The 18,585-nt window shown below is 66.1% G+C and overlaps 3 protein-coding genes across 3 annotated transcripts; 1 reads left to right on the forward strand and 2 right to left on the reverse strand.

Annotated features, from left to right (window-relative positions):
- Window positions 1-96: 96 nt before the first annotated feature.
- LOC110478862 (WD repeat-containing protein 74) lies at window positions 97-5,638 on the reverse strand. Its single transcript, XM_077789629.1, is given in 12 exon segments — window positions 97-311; window positions 391-447; window positions 946-1,085; window positions 1,675-1,730; window positions 2,013-2,113; window positions 2,511-2,612; window positions 3,320-3,469; window positions 4,076-4,158; window positions 4,664-4,781; window positions 4,861-4,925; window positions 4,928-4,966; window positions 5,486-5,638. Coding segments are annotated over 12 exon segments (1,095 nt in total). The 5' UTR covers window positions 5,547-5,638; the 3' UTR covers window positions 97-188.
- Window positions 5,639-5,662: 24 nt separating this feature from the next.
- TAF6L (TATA-box binding protein associated factor 6 like) lies at window positions 5,663-10,949 on the forward strand. Its single transcript, XM_077789713.1, has 10 exons — window positions 5,663-5,908; window positions 6,549-6,635; window positions 7,159-7,309; window positions 7,632-7,682; window positions 7,774-7,868; window positions 7,966-8,040; window positions 8,322-8,542; window positions 8,622-8,754; window positions 9,347-9,475; window positions 9,556-10,949. The coding sequence occupies exons 1-10, from the start codon at window positions 5,762-5,764 to the stop codon at window positions 10,309-10,311; spliced, it is 1,845 nt and encodes a 614-aa protein (XP_077645839.1). The 5' UTR covers window positions 5,663-5,761; the 3' UTR covers window positions 10,312-10,949.
- Window positions 10,928-18,450, reverse strand: LOC110478854 (speckle targeted PIP5K1A-regulated poly(A) polymerase). Its single transcript, XM_077789630.1, has 10 exons — window positions 18,084-18,450; window positions 17,155-17,345; window positions 16,762-16,962; window positions 16,043-16,157; window positions 14,553-15,873; window positions 13,829-13,938; window positions 13,434-13,556; window positions 13,260-13,352; window positions 11,580-12,738; window positions 10,928-10,997 (listed from the first exon to the last, which is right to left on the reverse strand). The coding sequence occupies exons 1-10, from the start codon at window positions 18,448-18,450 to the stop codon at window positions 10,928-10,930; spliced, it is 3,750 nt and encodes a 1,249-aa protein (XP_077645756.1).
- Between the last annotated feature and the right edge of the window lie 135 nt (window positions 18,451-18,585).

Here is an 18,585-nt window from a genome sequence, read left to right on the forward strand (position 1 = left end):
CCTTGAAGAGTGGCGTTAAAAAATTCGGACACTCCCCAAATTCTTTTGCGCTCTCCCCACCCACCCCAGCCCAAACTTCCCACAAAATTCCATATATTTTTTTGCAAAAGCTCTAAAATTCCGTTTATTTCTCCCATTTTGGACGTTATTTACAGTGGGGGGAGGTTTTTGGGGGGTCCCAGGACCCCTCAAACCCCCGAAATTTTCCTTTTCTTGCCCTTCCTGGGGGTGGGGATGGACTCCAGAGCGTCCCAGAGCTCGTCCCCCTCCTCGTCCTTCACCCCTTTTTGGGGAGGGGGCTCCTCCTGTGCCTGGTGGGGATAAACGGGGAGGTTACAGAGGTGGGGACACCCCCAGCCCCCCAAAACCCGCCCGGGGTGGGGGTCTCACCTCCCAGTCCAGGTGGGAGTTCAGCAGAAGGCAGGTGAGGCGCGACTTCAGGTACACCTGGGGGTGTTTGAGGAGCCACAAGGGATTTTTGGAAAAGGTTTTGGGGTTTTTTGGGGTTTTATTTGGGTTTTATTTGGGTTTTTTTGGGGTTTTTTTTCTGAGATTTTTTTGGGGGGGTGTTGGAAGGTTTTGGGGTCAATCTCAGGAGTTTGGGCAGGTCCTGGAGGAGTTTTGGGGGGAGGTTTGGGGGAGGTCCCAGGGGATTTTGGGGGGTGTTTCGGGGGTCTCAGGGTGTCCTGGGAAGGGTTGGGGTGGTCCCAGGGGTGTTTTGAGTGGGTCTCAGGAGATTTTGGGGGGCTCTGGGGTTCCCAAGTAGTTTGGGGGTGGCTCAGGGGGGTTTTGGGGGGGGTCCCAGGAGTTTCGGGGTGGTTTAGGGGGAGGTCTCCAGAGTTTCAAGGGGGTTTGGAGGTGGTTGAGGGGATTGGGGAGGGGTTTAGGGGTTCCCAGGAGTTTTGGGGTGTTTTTGGGGGGGTCTGGCGGTTTGGGGGTGCCCACCTTGTGCTGCAGGCGCCCGTCGAGGCCGTGCAGGCGCAGGAAGCGATCGAGGCCCACCGAGGCCACCAGGGGCAGGTGGGGGTGGCACTGCAGCCCCCGGACCCCCCCCGCGAAACCCTTCAGTGCCCGCAGCACCCGCCCTGCGGGCACGGGGGTCAGAGAGCCCCAGGACCCCCCCAAAATCCTGCCAGGACCCCCAAAAATTCCACCAGGACCCCCCCAAATCCCCTTCAGTGCCCGCAGCACCCAACCTGCAGGCACCGAGGGGTCAGGGGGGAACAGAGCCCCCAAAATCCTGCCAGGACCCCCAAAAATCCCACCAGGACCCCCCCAAATCCCCTTCAGTGCCCGCAGCACCCAACCTGCAGGCACCGAGGGGTCAGGGGGGAACAGAGCCCCCAAAATCCTGCCAGGACCCCCAAAAATCCCACCAGGACCCCCCCAAATCCCCTTCAGTGCCCGCAGCACCCGACCTGCAGGCACCGAGGGGTCAGGGGGGAACAGAGCCCCCAAAATCCTGCCAGGACCCCCCAAAATCCCATCAGAACCTCCCCTGTGAGCCCCTTCAGTGCCTGCAGCACCCGCCCTGCAGGCACGGGGGGGTCAGGGGGTCACCAACCCCTGGGATTCCCCAAAATCCCCACCAAGACCCCCTCAAATCCAGCCAGGACTCCCAGATCCCCCCGGGACCCCCCAAAAATCCCCCTGGGACCCCCAAACCCCCCTCACCTTTGCGCAGGTCGATCACGGCCACATCCCCCCGGGCGCTGCCCACGACCACCGAGCTGGGGAGGGGGGAAATGGGGCTGGGGGGGCAGCAGGACCCCCCCAGGCACCCCAAATTCATCCCCAGCACCCTGAATTCACCTTGGGCACCCAAATCCCCCTCCCTAGGTCACTTAGTGGATATCTAAATCCCTCCCAAAGCCTCCCAAAGCCACCCTAAATCCTCTTAGGACCCTCAAAAATTCCCTCAGGACGCCCCACGAACCCCCCCAAAATTCCCCCACTATTCCCAGGACCCCCCAAAATCCCCCCAAAACCCCCCCAGGCCCCCCGGCACTGACGTGTCCCCGGCGGGCAGCGCCAGCGCCGTCAGCGGCGCCTCCCCGAAGGTGGCATCGAGCACCGGGCGGCGCCGGGGCGAGGAGGGGTCGTAGAGACGCACCTGGCACAGGTGAGGGGGGCAGCGGGTGAGGCCAGGTGTCCTCACCTGGCCGTGCCCCCCCAAATAACCCCAGGTGACCCCAGGTGTCCTCACCTGGCCGTGCCCCCCCAGATGACCCCAGGTGTTCTCACCTGGCCGTGCCCCCCCAGGTGTTCTCACCTGGCCGTGCCCCCCCAGATGACCCCAGGTGCCCCCAGGTGTCCTCACCTGGCCATGCCCCCCCAGGTGACCCCAGGTGTCCTCACCTGGCCGTGCCCCCCCAGATGACCCCAGGTGTTCTCACCTGGCCGTGCCCCCCCAGGTGTTCTCACCTGGCCGTGCCCCCCCAGATGACCCCAGGTGCCCCCAGGTGTCCTCACCTGGCCATGCCCCCCCAGGTGCCCCCAGGTGTCCTCACCTGGCCGTGCCCGGTGCAGGTGACGATCCGCTGGGACCCGGGCAGGAACTGCAGGTCCCGGTCCCAGACGGGGACGCGCAAATCCAGCCAATCGTTCCTCACCTGGTGTGGGGACAATTCCAGAACTTTGGGGACAATTCCGGAATTTTGGGGACATTTAGGGACAGTTTGAGGATGTTTGGGGACAATTTGGGACCTTTGAGGACAATTTGGGGGCAATTTCGGACCTTTAGGGACAATCTGGGACAATATGAGGACAATCTTGGACATTTGGGGGTAATCTGGGAAATCTGGGGAAAACTTGGAACAATTTGGGACATTTGGGGGCAATTCGGGGTGGTTCCAAGGTGGTTCTGGAGTTGGTTTTGGGGTTGTTTTTGAGGTTATTTTTGGAGCGGTTCTGGGGTGTTTCTGGGGTTTTGGGGGGGTTTTTTGGGATTGTTTTTGGGTTGTTTTGGGGGCGTTTTTGGGGTGGTTCTGGGGTATTTTGGGGGTTGTTTTTGGGGTTATTTTTGTAGTGTTTCTGGGGTGTTTTTTGGGTTGTTTTCAGGGTGGCCCTGGTGCGTTTTTGGGGTTGTTTTTGGGGTGTTTTTGGGGTGTTCTTGGGGCGGTTCTGGGATTGGTTTTGGGGTATTTTGGGGTTGTTTTTGGGGTTATTTTTGTAGTGGTTTTGGGGTATTTTTTGGGTTGCTTTCAATGTGGCCCTGGTGCGTTTTTGGGGTTGTTTTTGGGGTGTTCTTGGGGCGGTTCTGGGATTGTTTCTGGGGTATTTTGGGGGTATTTTGGGGTTGTTTTTGGGGCTGACTCACGTTCTTGGCACGGAACAGGGGCTCCTGGGGCCGCTGCAGGTCCCACACCTTGAGCCCGTTCTCCTTCCCCCCCGTGGCCACCACGTGCGGCCGCGCCGGGTCCTGGCGCATCCGGCACAGCCCCGGCCCCGCCTGCAGCTCCTGCAGGGGCTGGGGGGCACCGGGGTCACCCCAAAATCCCCACGCCCCAAAACCACCCCAAACCCCGCTCAAATCCCCGCAAAAACCCCAAAAAACCACCCCAAACTGCCCCAAAAACCCCAATTCCGGCACAGCCCCGGCCCCGCCTGCAGCTCCTGCAGGGGCTGGGGGGCACCAGGGTCACCCCAAAATCCCCCAGGGACCCCCAAAATACCCACACCCCAAACCCTGCTCAAATCCCCACAAAAACCCCAAAAAAACCACCCCAAACCCTCCTAAAAACCCAAAAATGCCCAACAAAAACACCCCAAACTTTCCTAAAATCCCAAAAAAACACCTGAAACCCTCTTAAAAAACCCTAAAACCCCACCCCAAATTGCCCCAAAATCCCCAATTCTGGCACAGCTCCACCTGCAGCTCCCACAGGGGCTGGGAACGGGGAGGGGTCACCCCAAAACCCTCCAGGAACCCCCAAACCCTCCTAAAACCACCCCAAAACCCCCCAAAACACCCATTTTTGGCACATCCGACCCCACCCCCAGGTCCCAAAAGGGGCTGGGATTGAGGAGGGGTCTTGGGGTGACCCCAAAATCCCCCCCAGACCCCCTCACTCACCTCCTCAGTCTCCTGCTCCCCCCAGACCCGGACCAGCCCCGACTCCACTGCGGTGACCACGGAGCTGGGGGGATTTTGGGGGGCTCAGGGGGTCTTGGGGACCCCCCCCTAGCACCTCTGGCCCATCCCCCACCCCCCAAAAACCCTTCAGGGAATCCCTGGACACCCCAAAACCCCTCTGGAACCCCCCCAGAACCCCTGAACCCTCCCCAAGATGCCCCAAAGACCCTTCAGGGATCCCCTGGGTGCCCCCAGACCCCCCCTCAAAGCCCCCAGAACCCCCCCCAGACTCCCCCAAATCTCTCCCAACCCCCCCCAAACCCCCGGTACCTGCTGAGCACCCCCAGACCCCCCCAAACCCCCCAGGATCCCCCCCAAACCCCCCAGACCCCCCAAACCCCCCCAGGATCCCCCCCAAACCCCCCCAGGATCCCCCCAAACCCCCCAGGATCCCCCCCAGGATCCCCCCAAACACCCCAGGATCCCCCCCAAACCCCCCAGACCCCCCAAACCCCCCACAGGATCTCCCCCAAACCCCCCAGGATCCCCCCCAAACCCCCCAGACCCCCCCAAACCCCCCGTACCTGCCGAGCACCCCGAGGCCGCAGAAGGCGCCGCCCCCCCCCGGGCAGAGCCGCCCCCCGGTGAATTTTCCCTTCTCGGTGCTGAAAACGCTGACGGAGCGATCCAGGGCCCCCACCAGCACCTGGGGGGGTTCGGGGGGTTCAGGACACCCCCAGACCCCCCCCCAGACCCCCCCCCTCCCCCCGGGACCCCCGACTCACCTCGCTCTGGGCCGGGTCCCCCCAGGCCAGCGCTGAGACCCCCCGGGCCCGGCTCAGCCCCTCCCCCCCGCGTGGTTCCAGGCCTCTCTGCGCTGCAGGTTCACCCCTGGGGGGGCACGGGGGGCTTGGAGACCCCCGCGGGACCCCCCAAAACCGCCAGGAGCCCCCCCCCGGGACCCCCCAAAACCACCAGAAACCCCCGGAACATCAGGAACCGCCCCGGGATCGCCCCAAACAACCAGGACCGCCCCCCCCCAAGACTTCCAGAGTCACCCCGAAAGTCCCAAGACCCCCCCCGGGACCCCCAAAGTCCCCCCACAACCCCCGCGACTCCCCCAAACCCGCGTTCCCCTCCCCCAAACTGCCAGGACCCCCCCCCCAGACCCTCAGGATCGTCCCGGGACCCCCCCCCGCGGCCCCCAAAACCCTCCCGACCCCACCCTAAACCCCCGGGACCCCCAAAATCCCCTCCAAACCCCCCCGTGTCCCCCCCCCCCCAAACCCCCGGGACCTTCCCGGCCAGCCCCGGGACCCCCGAAGGTCCCTCCCGGTTCCCCGAGATCCCCCCTGAGGGCTCCCCCTGATCCCCCCGAGCCCCCCAGGACCCCCCCCGGGCCCCCCCCACCTTTCAGGGCTCCGGTCTCGGCCCCCACCCAGACGTGGCACAACCGCGTGGGCGCCGCCATCTTGGCAGCCCCCCCCCCCGGCCCTTCCGGCGCGGGAACCGCGAGCGCGGCGGGACCGTTCCGGGCACAAAAGTTCCGGGGGTTGAGGGGTGCTGCTCCCGGCACGCCCCGCGCGGTTCTCATTTGCATAACCACGCCCATTCCGCGACGTTCCCGGCGCGCTTCAGGCGGGCTGATTTGCATGCCCCGCCCCCGTGGGCGTGGCCGGCCCCGCCATGGCGGAGCGGGAGGAGCGGCGCTTCGTGGAGCTGCCCCGGGACTCGGTGCGGCTCATGGCCGAGAGCGCCGGCCTCGAGCTCAGCGACGAGGTGGCGGCGCTGCTGGCCGAGGACGTGTGCTACCGGCTGCGGGAGGCCACGCAGGTACCGGGGGTACCGGGAGTACCGGGGCTACCGGCTGCGGGAGGCCACGCAGGTACCGGGAGTACCGGGGGTACCGGGGGTACCGGCTGCGGGAGGCCACGCAGGTACCGGGGGTACCGGGAGTACCGGGGCTACCGGCTGCGGGAGGCCACGCAGGTACCGGGAGTACCGGGAGTACCGGGGGTACCGGCTGCGGGAGGCCACGCAGGTACCGGGAGTACCGGGGGTACCGGCTGCGGGAGGCCACGCAGGTACCGGGAGTACCGGGGCTACCGGCTGCGGGAGGCCACGCAGGTACCGGGAGTACCGGGAGTACCGGGGCTACCGGCTGCGGGAGGCCACGCAGGTACCGGGGGTACCGGGGCTACCGGCTGCGGGAGGCCACGCAGGTACCGGGAGTACCGGGGGTACCGGGGCTACCGGCTGCGGGAGGCCACGCAGGTACCGGGAGTACCGGGAGTACCGGGGTTACCGGGGAGACTCGCGGGCAATCCCGGCCCCGCTGCCGCTGATGCTCCCGGTCCCGCCCAGCGGTTCCGGTGCCATCCCGGGAGCGGTTCCCCATGCCGGTCTCGCTCTTGGTGACGGTTCCGTTCCCGTTTCCTTTTCCTCGTTCCCGTTGTCCCGTCCCCGCTCCCAGAACAGCTCGCAGTTCCTCAAGCACACGCGGCGGCGCCGCCTCACCGTGGAGGATTTCAACCGAGCCCTGCGCTGGAGCAACGTCGAGGTGAGGACTGGGGACACTGGGGACACTGGGGGGGACTGGGGACACTGGGGACTTTGGGGACACTGGGGACTTTGGGGACACTGGGGACACTGGGGACACTGGGGGGGACTGGGGACACTGGGGATATTTGGGACACTGGGGGGACACTGGTGGCACTGGGAGCATCGGGGCTGTGCCAAATCCCTGCAGTGTCCTCAAATTCTCAGGAGTGCTCCCACTGTCCCCAATGTCCCCTCACTGTCCCCAATGTCCCCTCACTGTCCCCAATGTCCCCTGTCCCCAGGCCGTGTGTGGCTGTGGCTCCCAGGACTCTGTCCCCAATGTCCCCAATGTCCCCTCATTGTCCCCAATGTCCCCTCACTGTCCCCAGGCTGTGTGTGGCTGTGGCTCCCAGGCCTGTCCCCAATGTCCCCTCACTGTCCCCAATGTCCCCAATGTCCCCTCACTGTCCCCAATGTCCCCTCACTGTCCCCAATGTCCCCTCACTGTCCCCAATGTCCCAATGTCCCCTCACTGTCCCCAGGCCGTGTGTGGCTGTGGCTCCCAGGACTCGCTGCCGTTCCGGCCGCTCCGTGAGGGGGATTTGTTCTTCCCCGAGGACCGCGAGGTGAATCTGCTGGAGCTGGCGCTGGCCACCAACATCCCCAAGGGCTGCGCTGAGACCGCTGTCCGAGGTGGCACCCCAAATCCCCCGGGACCCCAAAATATCCTCTGGGACCCCCAAAATCATCCTGGGACCCCGAAATCATCCCAGGACCCAAAATCATCCTGGGAACCCCAGAATCATCCTGGCACCCCAGATTCTCCTGGGACCCCAAATCCTCTTGGCACCCCAAATCCTCCTGGGAACCCAAAATATCCTGGGGCTCCAAATCATCCTGGGACCCCAAAATGTTCTCTGGACCCCCGAATCTCCCCCTGGGATCCCCGAATTTCCCCCTGGGACCTGCCCAGCCCTCCCCGGTGGGGCGGGGGTCTCACCCCTCTCTCCTACAGTGCACGTCTCCTACCTGGATGGCAAAGGGAACCTGGAGCCGCAGGGAACAGGTCAGGAACGACCCCCTGAGATCCCCAAGACCCCTCCCCAGACCCCCTAAGCCCCCCAGTGGGGTTTATTTTTTGGGGTACCCCCCCGCAGTGCCCAGCGCCGTCTCCTCGCTCAGCGATGACCTCCTCAAGTACTACCAGCACGTCACCCGCGCCGTGCTGGGCGACGACCCCCAGCTCATGAAGGTGGGTGGGGGGGCTGGGGACCCCCTGGGGGGGCGGCTGCCCCTCCCCCCAAGCCGGCCTGACCCCCCCACCCCCCGTGTCCCCCCTCCCCCCTCAGGTGGCTCTGCAGGACCTCCAGAGCAACCCCAAAATCGCCGCGCTGCTGCCCTACTTCGTCTACGTGGTCAGCGGGGTCAGTCTGGGGGGTCCTGGGGGGGTTTGGGGTGAGTTTGGGGGGTCCTGGGGGGGATCGGGTGAGTTTGGGGGGTCCTGGGGGTGTTTGGGGTGAGTTTGGGGGGGGTCCCTGAGGGTTCCCAAGGGATTTGGGGGGTCCCAAGGTGGTCTGGGGTGAGTTTGGTGGTCCTGGGGGTCTCCAGAGGCTGCTGAAAGTTGCTGAGCTGAGCTGAACTAAGCCAGGCTATCCCTGGAGCCCCTCCCCAAACTCTCCCTGCCACCTTCCCCCACCTGCTCCAGGTGAAATCCGTGAGCCACGACCTGGAGCAGCTGAGCCGGCTGCTGCAGCTGGCGCGGAGCCTCCTGCAGAACCCGTTCCTGAGCCTGGGCTCCTACGTGGGCAGCCTGGTGGCCTCGGTGCTCTACTGCGTGCTGGAGCCGCTGGCCGCCTCCATCAACCCCCTCAACGACCACTGGACGCTGCGCGACTACGCCGCCATGCTGCTGGGCCGCATCTTCTGGTGGGCGGGGGGCTCCCGGGGGGGGTTTGGGGGTGTCCCGGGGGTGCCCCGGGGGCTCAGTGCCCGCCTGTGCCCGCAGGAGCCACGGGGAGCTGGTGCGGGGGCTCTACCAGCAGATCCTGCTCTCGCTGCAGAAGGTTCTGGCCGATCCCGTGCGGCCGCTCTGCTCCCACTACGGCGCCGTGGTGGGGCTGCACGCGCTGGGCTGGAAGGTTTGGGGGGTCTTGAGGGGGTTTTGGGGGGTGAGAGAGGGTTTGGAGGCTCCTGAGGGGTTTTTTGGGGGGGTTTCAAGGGGGTTTGGGGGGGTCCAAAAGGTGTCTAGGGGTGTCTAAGGGGGATTTGGGGGGGCCAAGAGGAGTCTAAAGGGGGTTTAGGGGGGTCCTGAGGGGGTTTGGGGGTCTTGAGGGGGTTCTAGGGGGTGAGAGAGGGTTTTGGAGGATCGCAGAATAGTTTGGGGAGCTCTCAAGGAGGTTTTGAGGGGTCTGAAAGGTGCCTAAGGGAGTCCTGGGGGGGTCTCAAGGGAGTTTCGGAGGGCTCAGAGGTGTCCATGGAGGGGTCTAAAGGGGGTTTGGGGGGGTCTGTGAGGGTGCTATGGGGGGTTTTGGGGGTCCAGGGGGAATTTAGGGTTCAGGGGAGGGTCCCAGACCGTGCCCCCCATCCCGCAGGTGGTGGAGCAGTTGCTGTACCCCCACCTCCCCCTGTACTGGTTTGGGGAGTTCCATGGGGTGGTTTGTGGGGTCAGGGGGGGTTCCTGGTCAGGATTTTGGGTTCGGGGGGGTCCCAGACCGTGCCCCCATCCCGCAGGCGGTGGAGCGGGTGCTGTACCCCCACCTCCCCACGTACTGGCCGAACCTCCAGGCCGTGCTGGACGATTACTCCGTGTCCAACGCCCAGGTCAAGGCTGACGGCCACAAAGTCTACGGCGCCATCCTGGTGAGGCCGGGGGGTCGTTTTTGGGGGGTGGGGGGGTCCCGTACCCCTTAACCCCCCTTAGATCCCTCTGACCCCCCCAGGTCGCCGTGGAGCGGCTGCTGAAGGCCAAGGCTCAGCAAGCCCCGGGATTTGGGGGTCCCGAGGGGTCCCCCCGGCACAGCCCCCCCGGCCTTGACCCCCTCCCCGAGCTGGGCTTGGGCCGCCCGTTGTTACCGGGGGGCGCCGCCGCCGCATCCTCCTCCTCCTCCTCCTCCTCCTCCTCCTCCTCCTCCTCCTCCTCCTCGTCGTCGCCGTCACTGCGGGACATGTACCGCGAGCTCTACGACTTCTTCGGGGACAGCCTCGCCGCCCGCTTCGGCACCGGCGCCCCCGCCGACCCCCCGAGCCCCCCGGGCGCGGCCGAGGGCGCCCGCAAAGAGCCGCCGGCCGAAGGAGCCGCCCGCAAAATGCCGCAGCTGACCAACGCCACGGTGAGCCCGCGGGACGAGGAGCCGGCCCCGCCGCGCCCGGAGCGCCCCGCGCTGCACCGAGCCCCGGGCCCGCCGCCCCGGCCCCGCGGCGCCCCCCGCGCCCCCGCCGGGCACCGGCCCGGCGCTCGGGACGTGTTCCACAAGTGCCGCTTCGCCCCGCGGGGCCCTCCCCGCTTCAGCTTCGTGATCGCGGGCCGCCAGACCGGGCGGCGCTGCCCCGGGCGCCGCTTCCAGACCAGCTTCCCGCAGCCGCCCGCGGCCGCGCTCGGCTCCCGGTACGCGCAGCGGCTGCCGATGATCGGCCGGACCGGGCGGGCCCCGCGCCGCTGGCCCCGCGCCGAGTACTCGCTGCTGCTGCTGCTCTGAGCCCCGCGGGCACCGGCAGGCGCGGGGCGGTCATTAAAGGGTGCCTGGTGGTCAGTGAGTGCTGGGCAGTGGGCAATAAAGGGTGTCCAGTGGTCAGTAGAGAGGGTGTGTGGGCAGTGGATGGCGTGGAGTGGTCAGTGGAGGGAGTGTTGGTGAGTGGATGATGTGAAATGTCAATAAGGGGCATGGAGTGGTCATTAAAGGGTGTCCAGTGGTCACCAGAGGGTGTGGTGGGCAGTGGATGGTGTGGGGGGTCAGTAGGTGGATCCAGTGGTCAGTCAGTGTTGTCAGTGGTCAGTGGATGGTGTGGGGGGTCAGTAGATGGATCCAGTGGTCAGTCAGTGTTGTCAGTGGTCAGTGGATGGTGTGGGGGTCAGTAGGTGGATCCAGTGGTCAGTCAGTGTTGTGAGTGGTCAGTGGATGGTGTGGGGGGTCAGTAGGTGGATCCAGTGGTCAGTCAGTGTTGTCAGTGGTCAGTGGATGGTGTGGGGGGTCAGTAGGTGGATCCAGTGGTCAGTCAGTGTTGTGAGTGGTCAGTGGATGGTGTGGGGGGTCAGTAAGCGGCTCCAGCGGTCAGTGGTCAGTGGCCAGAGTGGGGTCACTGAGTGCCTCCTGCTCAATAAAATCTCATTTTTCCATTTTCTCCCCCAGTTCCCTCTTCCCCCCCAGTAACGGCCCCGGCCACGCTGCAGAACGGATTTTACTGGAAAACCTCAGAATTTACAAAATTCCCCCCTGGCTGCCCCTGACCCCCACCCCCCCCGGGGGTCTCCGGGCCCCCCGCCCCCCAGCCCAGGCGCTGCCGCACCATTTCGGGCAGAAAACTCCGCAAAAAGTGGAAAAACTCGTGGAAAAGCGGCGAGGGGGGCTCGGGCTGGAGGTGCAGCAGCATTTGGGGGTCCCGGCGCGACCCCCCCGGGCGGGCGCTGAGCTGGAAACGCAGCAGCGGCTCCGGGGGCGGCCCGGGGGGGGTCCCGGTGTCCCCTCGGACAATGGCCTCGGTCACGGCTCGCTCCAGGGCCAGGGGGCAGCTCCCGGGACCCCCGAGACCACCGGGACCCCCAACCCCCAGAGGATCCTGAACATCCCCGGGACCCCCAGCTCTCCCGGCACCCCCAGCCCTCCCGGCATTCTGAGCCCCTCCAGGACCCTCGGGACCCTCAAGACTTTGATCCCCCCGGTTCCCCTCGGTGCCCGGAGCCCCCCCGGAGCCCGCCCGGGGCCGGAGGCGGCGGCGGAGGCGGCGGCGGCCCCGCCACACCCGGTACCAGACGCAGCAGCTCCACCGGGACGGGCCCGCGGGGCCCCGGGGCCGCTTTGCGGGCGGGACCCCCGCCCCGGGCGGGACCCCCTCGGGGAGGCGACGCTTGGAGCCCGGTCCCGGTGTCCCCGCGTCCCCAAATTCCCACTGGGAATCGCCTGTCGCCTCCTCCAGGTGGCACTGGGCTCCCGGTGGTGTCCCCAAATCCCCAAATTCCGCTCGGGAATGGCCCGTCGCCCGCTCCAGGTGACACTGAGCTCCCGGTGGTGTCCCCAAATCCCCAAATTCCTGTCGGGAATGGCCCGTCACCCCCTCCAGGTGGCACTGGGCTCCTGGTGGTGTCCCCAAATCCCCAAATTCCCGCTGGGAATCGCCTGTCACCTCCTCCAGGTGACACTGGGCTCCCGGTGGTGTCCCCAAATCCCCAAATTCCCGCTGGGAATCGCCCGTCACCTTCTCCAGGTGGCACTGGGCTCCCGGTGGTGTCCCCAAATCCCCAAATTCCGCTCGGGAATGGCCCGTCACCTTCTCCAGGTGGCACTGGGCTCCCGGTGGTGTCCCCAAATCCCCAAATTCCCGCTGGGAATCGCCCGTCACCTTCTTCAGGTGGCACTGGGCTCCCGGTGGTGTCCCCAAATCCCCAAATTCCCCTCGGGAATGGCCCGTCACCTTCTCCAGGTGGCCCAGCTCGCCCCGGGGCTCGCAGCCGCAGCCCAGCAGCTCCCGCAGCACGAAGCCCACGGCCGCACAAACCTCGCGCTGCGGGACCCGCCCGCGCCCCGCCGGGGGTGGCAGCGGGACCGGGATGAGGAATTTCCCCTCGGAATCCCCAAAAGCGCCGCGATCGCCGCCGGGGCCGGGCTGGAGCAGCCGCATCACGCCCCAGGGGCGGCCCCTGCGTGATTTTTGGAGGAACTCGGGGCCGCGACAGAGCCGGGCGGCGTCGCGACAGCAGCGCACGAATCGCGACACCGTGCGCGCCGTGACGTTGGCGGCCACGTTGTGGCTCAGCTCGAAGGGGTCCTGCAGGGTCAGGGGGCCCGGGCGGAGACCCCCGAGGGTCTCGGGAGCGGGGCGAGGCAGAGCTCGGCCCTCCAGGGGGGACAGGAGGAGCTCCCCCAAATTCAGGCTACCGAAATAGGAGAAGAATTCGGCCAGGAGGGAGGCTGGGGGGAGGGAGGGGGTGGTCAGAGAGCCGTGGAGACACTCCCGAAAATACCCAGGACACCCCCAAAATCAACAAAAAACACCCACGAAAACATCCAGAAACTGCCCTAAAACCAACCAGAAACAGCCAAAAAAATACCCCCAAAACCACCCAGAAACAGCCCCAAAAATACCCTCAAAATCACACAAAAACTCTCCTAAAAACATCCAGAAACTGCCCTAAAACCACCCAGAATCCCTCCAAATCACACCCAAAAATACCCAAAAACCAACCAGAGCCAACCCCAAAAATAACTTCAAAATCACCCGGAATCCCCCCAAAACCCAGTGGGATTTGAGGCCCGCCACAGTGGGTCAGGAGCCCCTCCCCGATTTAGGGACCCCCTCCCAGAGGGTCAGGATCCCACCCCCGGATTTGGGGACCCCCCCCAGAGGGTCAGGAGCCCCTCCCGGATTTGGGGACCCCCCCCAGAGGGTCAGGAGCCCCTCCCGGATTTGGGGACCCCCGGTTCCCCCTCACCGGCGCTCTGGTCGTTCCCGCTGGGCTCCAGCGCCGCCGCGTCCCGGGGGAAGCTGCAATCCCACCCCCCAACCTGGGCACGGTCCTGGGGCCCTGCAACCGACACCGGGGGGGGTCAGGGACCCCCAAAATGGGGAGGGGACCCCCAAAAAGGGGAAGGGGGGGTGTGGGCACCTGCCAGGAGGCGGAGGCGCCGCACCGAGGGCAGCACCGGGGGGCTGCGGCTCTGCAGGAACAGCACCAGCAGCAGCGTCAGCGCGTAGTTGGTGAGGAGGGGGCCGCCCCCGGCCCGGTTCCCTGCGGGAATAACGGGGGGGGGGTCGTGCCGAGGGTCCCCAGTGAGCTGTGACCCCCCCCTCAATTGGCCACGACCCCCCCTTGCTGCTTGGAGGAGTTTGGTGGTGGGGTGGGGGCTCTGAGCCCCCTCCTCGCTCAGTGATGTTCAGGGCTCTCTTCCTACTTTAGAGGGTCTCTGCCTCTTTTTGGGAGTTCCAGCCTGTTTTTGGGGGGTTCCAGCCCCCTTTGAGGGGTCCCAGCCCATTTTGGGGAGGGGTCCCGGCCCCCCTCACCTGCCAGGCGCTGCCCCCCCGCCCAGAGGCGCACGGCGTAGCCCAGGGGCCGCACCCGCGGGTCGGCGTCGGCGCAGAGGCGCAGGAACTGCGTGTTGAACAGGGCCAGGCTGGGGCAGGTTTGGGGCAAAAAACGGGAAAAATGGGGAAAAAGGGCAGGGAAAAGGGGCGAAAGGGGAAAATGGGGCAGGGAAAAGGGGGAATGGGGAAAAAAGAGTGGGGAAAAGGGACAAAAGGGAAAAAAGGAGGAGGAGGAGTAGGGGAAGTGGGAGAAAGAAAAGAACGGAATTAGAAGGTGCCCCCCGTTCCCTCCCAGTTTCCCCAAGTGCCCTTCACTCACTCCCAACGCCCCCGTCATGCCCCCATCCCATGCTCCCAGTGCCTCCCAGTTGCTCCCAGTCCCTCCCAGTTGCTCCCAGTTGCCCCCAGTCCCTCCCAACATCCCCATTCCTTGCTCCCAGTCCCTCCCAGTTGCCCCCAGTCTCTCCCAGTGGCTCCCAGTCCCTCCCAACACCCCCATCCCCGCTCCCAGTCCTCTTCCAGTCCCTCCCAATGCCCCCCTCGTGTCCCCATCCCCTGCTTCCAGTCCATCCCAGTCCCTCCCAGTTGCCCCCAGTCCCTCCCAGTTGCCCCCAGTCCCTCCCAGTGGCTCCCAGTCCCCCCCAACGTCCCCATCCCCGCTCCCAGTCCCTCCCAGTCCCCCCCAGTTGCCCCCGGTCCGTACCGGTTGTCCAGGCACACGTCCCCGGCCAGCCCGGACTGTTTGTGGCTGAATTTGACCACGGGGCGCCGAGCGCCGGGCACGGCGCGGACCCCCCGGACCCCCGGCACGCAGCGCCGCAGCACCGCCCCCACCAGCGCCAGCACCTGCTCCGGGGGGGCCCTGCGCCCCAAAAGGGACCCCCCGCACCCCAAAGGGGACCCCTCGGCCTCGGGGGACTCATCCCCTGACAGGGACCCCCACTCAGAGCCGCACCCCGTGGGAGAGGCGGCCCGGGAGGGGTCTCGGTCACCCGAAAGGGACCCCAAAAGGGACCCCTCGGACCCCAGAAGGGACCCCTCAGAGGAGGGGTCTCTGTCACCCAAAATGGACCCCAAAAGAGACCCTTTGTCCCCCAAAAGGGACCCCTTGAGGTGGGGGTCCTTGTCCCCCAAAAGGGACCCATTGGGAGGGGGGTCCCCATCTCCCAGCAGTGTCCCCCCCTGGCTCTGGGGGTCCCTGTTTGGGGTCTTTGGGCTCTGGGTGTCCCCGTTAGGGCTAGAGTCAGGGTTTTTGGGGCTCCCTAGGCTCTGGGGGTCCCCATTTGTGGTAAGATCAGGGATTTTGGGGGTCTCCGGGCTCTGGGGGTCCCCATTTGTGGTAAGATCAGGGATTTTGGGGGTCTCCGGGCTCTGGGGGTCCCCATTTGTGGTAAGATCAGGGATTTTGGGGGTCTCCGGGCTCTGGGGGTCCCCATTTGTGGTAAGATCAGGGATTTTGGGGGTCTCTGGGCTCTGGGGGTTCCCGTTTGGGTTAAGGTCAGGGATTTTGGGGGTCTCTGGGCTCTGGGGGTTCCCGTTTGGGTTAAGATCAGGGATTTTGGGGGTCTCTGGGCTCTGGGGGTTCCCGTTTAGGTTAAGGTCAGGGATTTTGGGGGTCTCTGGGCTCTGGGGGTTCCCGTTTGGGTTAAGATCAGGGATTTTGGGGGTCTCTGGGCTCTGGGGGTTCCCGTTTAGGTTAAGGTCAGGGATTTTGGGGGTCTCTGGGCTCTGGGGGTTCCCGTTTGGGTTAAGGTCAGGGATTTTGGGGGTCTCCGGGCTCTGGGGGTCCCCGTTTGGGTTAAGGTCAGGGATTTTGGGGGTCTCCGGGCTCTGGGGGTCCCCGTTTGGGTTAAGGTCAGGGATTTTGGGGGTCTCTGGGCTCTGGGGGTCCCCGTTTGGGTTAAGGTCAGGGATTTTGGGGGTCTCTGGGCTCTGGGGGTCCCCCAGCTCCAGGTGCAGGTCGAGGTCGCAGCCGTGGACGTCGAAGCCGTTGACGGAGGAGCCGTAGGGGACAACGGAGCAGCCTGGGGGACACGGGTGGGGACAGGTGAGGGACACGCTTGGGAAGCATCACACACCTGGCACACACCTGGGACATGTCACAGCCCTGTCCCACCCCCATGTGACTGTGCCAGCTGTGCCCAGCTGTGCCAGGTGTCCCCAGCTGTGCCCAGCTGTGCCAGCTGTGCCCACCTGGGAAGAACTCGCCGAACACCTCCTGGATCAGGGCCACCAGGAGCCGCCGCAGGCGCCGCTCGGCCGCGCTCAGCTCCAGCGCCTGCACCAGCAGCTGCAGCTGCGCCTCCACCTGCGCGAGGCAGACTGGGAGCACTGGGAACCCCCCCATCCTTACTGGGCAAACTGGGACCCCCCTCCCATCCTTACTGGGCAAACTGGGAACCCCCCCATCCTTACTGGGCAAACTGGGAATCCCCCCCCATCCTTACTGGGCAGACTGGGAGCACTGGGAACCCCCCCATCCTTACTGGGCAAACTGGGACCCCCCCCGCCATCCTTACTGGGCAAACTGGGAACCCCCCCCATCCTTACTGGGCAGACTGGGAGCACTGGGAGAACCCCCCCATCCTTACTGGGCAAACTGGGAACCCCCCCATCCTTACTGGGCAGACTGGGAGCACTGGGAGAACCCCCCCATCCTTACTGGGCAAACTGGGAACCCCCCCATCCCTACTGGCCAAACTGGGAGCCTCTCCTCATCTGCACTGGGCAAACTGGGAGCCTCCTAAAGCTCCCTAAACCCCCCCAAAAACCCCTCGAGCCCCCCAGGACACCCCCGAACCCAACAGGGAGTGCTTCGGGACCCCCCCAAAAACCCCCGGGAGAGCTTTGGGACCCTTCCCCCAAAAAACCCCTTGAGCCCCCCACACCCCCTGGCCGAGCCCCCCACTCACATCCTGGGCCCGGCCCAGCGCCTGCAGCAGCCCCGGGGGTCCCGGGGGGGTCCCGGGAGGGTCCCGGGGCGGGGCCCGGGGGAAGTCCCGGTGCTCCCGGGGCCGCACCCGCAGCCGCCGCCCCTCCAGGACGTGGCGGGGCTCATCCAGCGCCCGCTGCCGCCCCGCGGCGTCCTGCAGCTCCACGATGGCGAACAGCCCCTGTCGCGACAGGCGAGCGCCATGGGGAGGGGGCCACCCAATCCCCCCCCAACAGTTCATCCTTGACTATCGCGACAATCGCGGCACGCCCCGAGAGCCCCAAAATTTCCACCCGAGGTCCCGCGGGGGCGGGAGCCGCGGGGTGCCGACCTCCCTCCCCGCCTGTCGCGACACGGCCGAGGCCGCCCGCACCTTCTCCTTGTCCATGACGACTGTCGCGACCGGCCCGAAGGCGCGGAAGTGGCGCCGCAGCTGCTCGGGCGCGGTGCCGCGGGAGAAGCCGCTGACGAAGAGGCTCCGCTGCTCCTGCGCGCGCCGCTCGAACCGGAGCCACCGGAGCCGCCGGTGCCGCCGCCCGGCCAGGTGCGAGCGCAGGCTGGGAACTGCCGGGGGAACGGGACAGCGGGAATGGGGACGGGAACAGCGGGAATGGGAACGGGACAGCGGGAACGGGATACCGGGAACGGGAATAGAAATGGGAATGGGAACACCGGGAACGGGACAGCGGGAATGGGGACGGGAACACCGGGAATGGGACAGCGGGAATGGGGACGGGAACACCGGGAACGGGACACCGGGAACGGGAATAGAAATGGGAACAGGAACACCGGGAATAGGGACGGGACAGCGAGAATGGGCCAGCGGGAACGGGACACCGGGAATGGGAATAGAAATGGGAACGGGACACCGGGAATGGGAACGGGACACCGGGAACGGGAATAGGAATTGGAACGGGAACACCGGGAATGGGAACGAGACACTGAGAATGGGAATGGGACACCGGGAACGGGACACCGGGAATGGGAGCAGGAGTTGGGTACACCGGGAATGGGAGTGGGGACACCGGGAGCAGGAGCTGGGGGCACCGGGACAGGGAGGGACCCACGGGAACGGGAACTGGAGTCATGGAAACCCCCCCAGACCGGGAATTGGGGTCCCGGAGATCCCCGGTTCCGGTTAAAACGGAGCTTAGAGCCCTCGCTGTTCTGGTGAACAGGGTCCCGGAGCCCGGCCCGGGCACGGGAACCGGGGAGTCACGGGAGGGTCCCGGAGCCGCCGGTCCCGTTAACCGGTAACCACCGCCCCCGGTGCCAGGGTCCCGGAGCCCCGGCAGCACTCACGGTTGGCCGCGGTGATCTGGCACAGGCGGCAGCGGAAACCGCCCCGGTGCAGCGGCTCCACGTCGGGATCGGCGGCCGGGTCGGTTACCGGCACCGGGCCCGTTACCGGGTCGCGGCCCGGCTCCATGTCGCGATCGAGCCCCGGGGCGGGATCAGGGCCCGGCTCCGGTTCCATGGCGGGCCCGGTTCCCGCGCCCGTCCCTCCGCTACTTCCGCCGGAAGTGTCCGTCCCTTCCCGCTCCCCCACGCGCGGTCCGTCCCCCACGCTTTTCCCCCCGGCAACGCGCCCCAACACAAACATTCCTCCCGGTGCTCCCCCGTTTCCCCCCGCCGCCGTTTTGTGCCTCCCGCTGAAGAAAAAACTCATCGCGTTTATTTCCTGTCGCTACAGAACCGGGACAGCCCGAGATACAAAACCGGGGGCGTCGCTCCACGTACAAAAGGGGCCCGCGGGGGGGGGGGGGGGAGGGGCAGAACGGAGAGCGGGGGGAGGGGCACCCGA

This window comes from Lonchura striata, chromosome 36 (genome assembly GCF_046129695.1).
Source record: "Lonchura striata isolate bLonStr1 chromosome 36, bLonStr1.mat, whole genome shotgun sequence".
Lineage (NCBI taxonomy): Eukaryota > Metazoa > Chordata > Aves > Passeriformes > Estrildidae > Lonchura > Lonchura striata.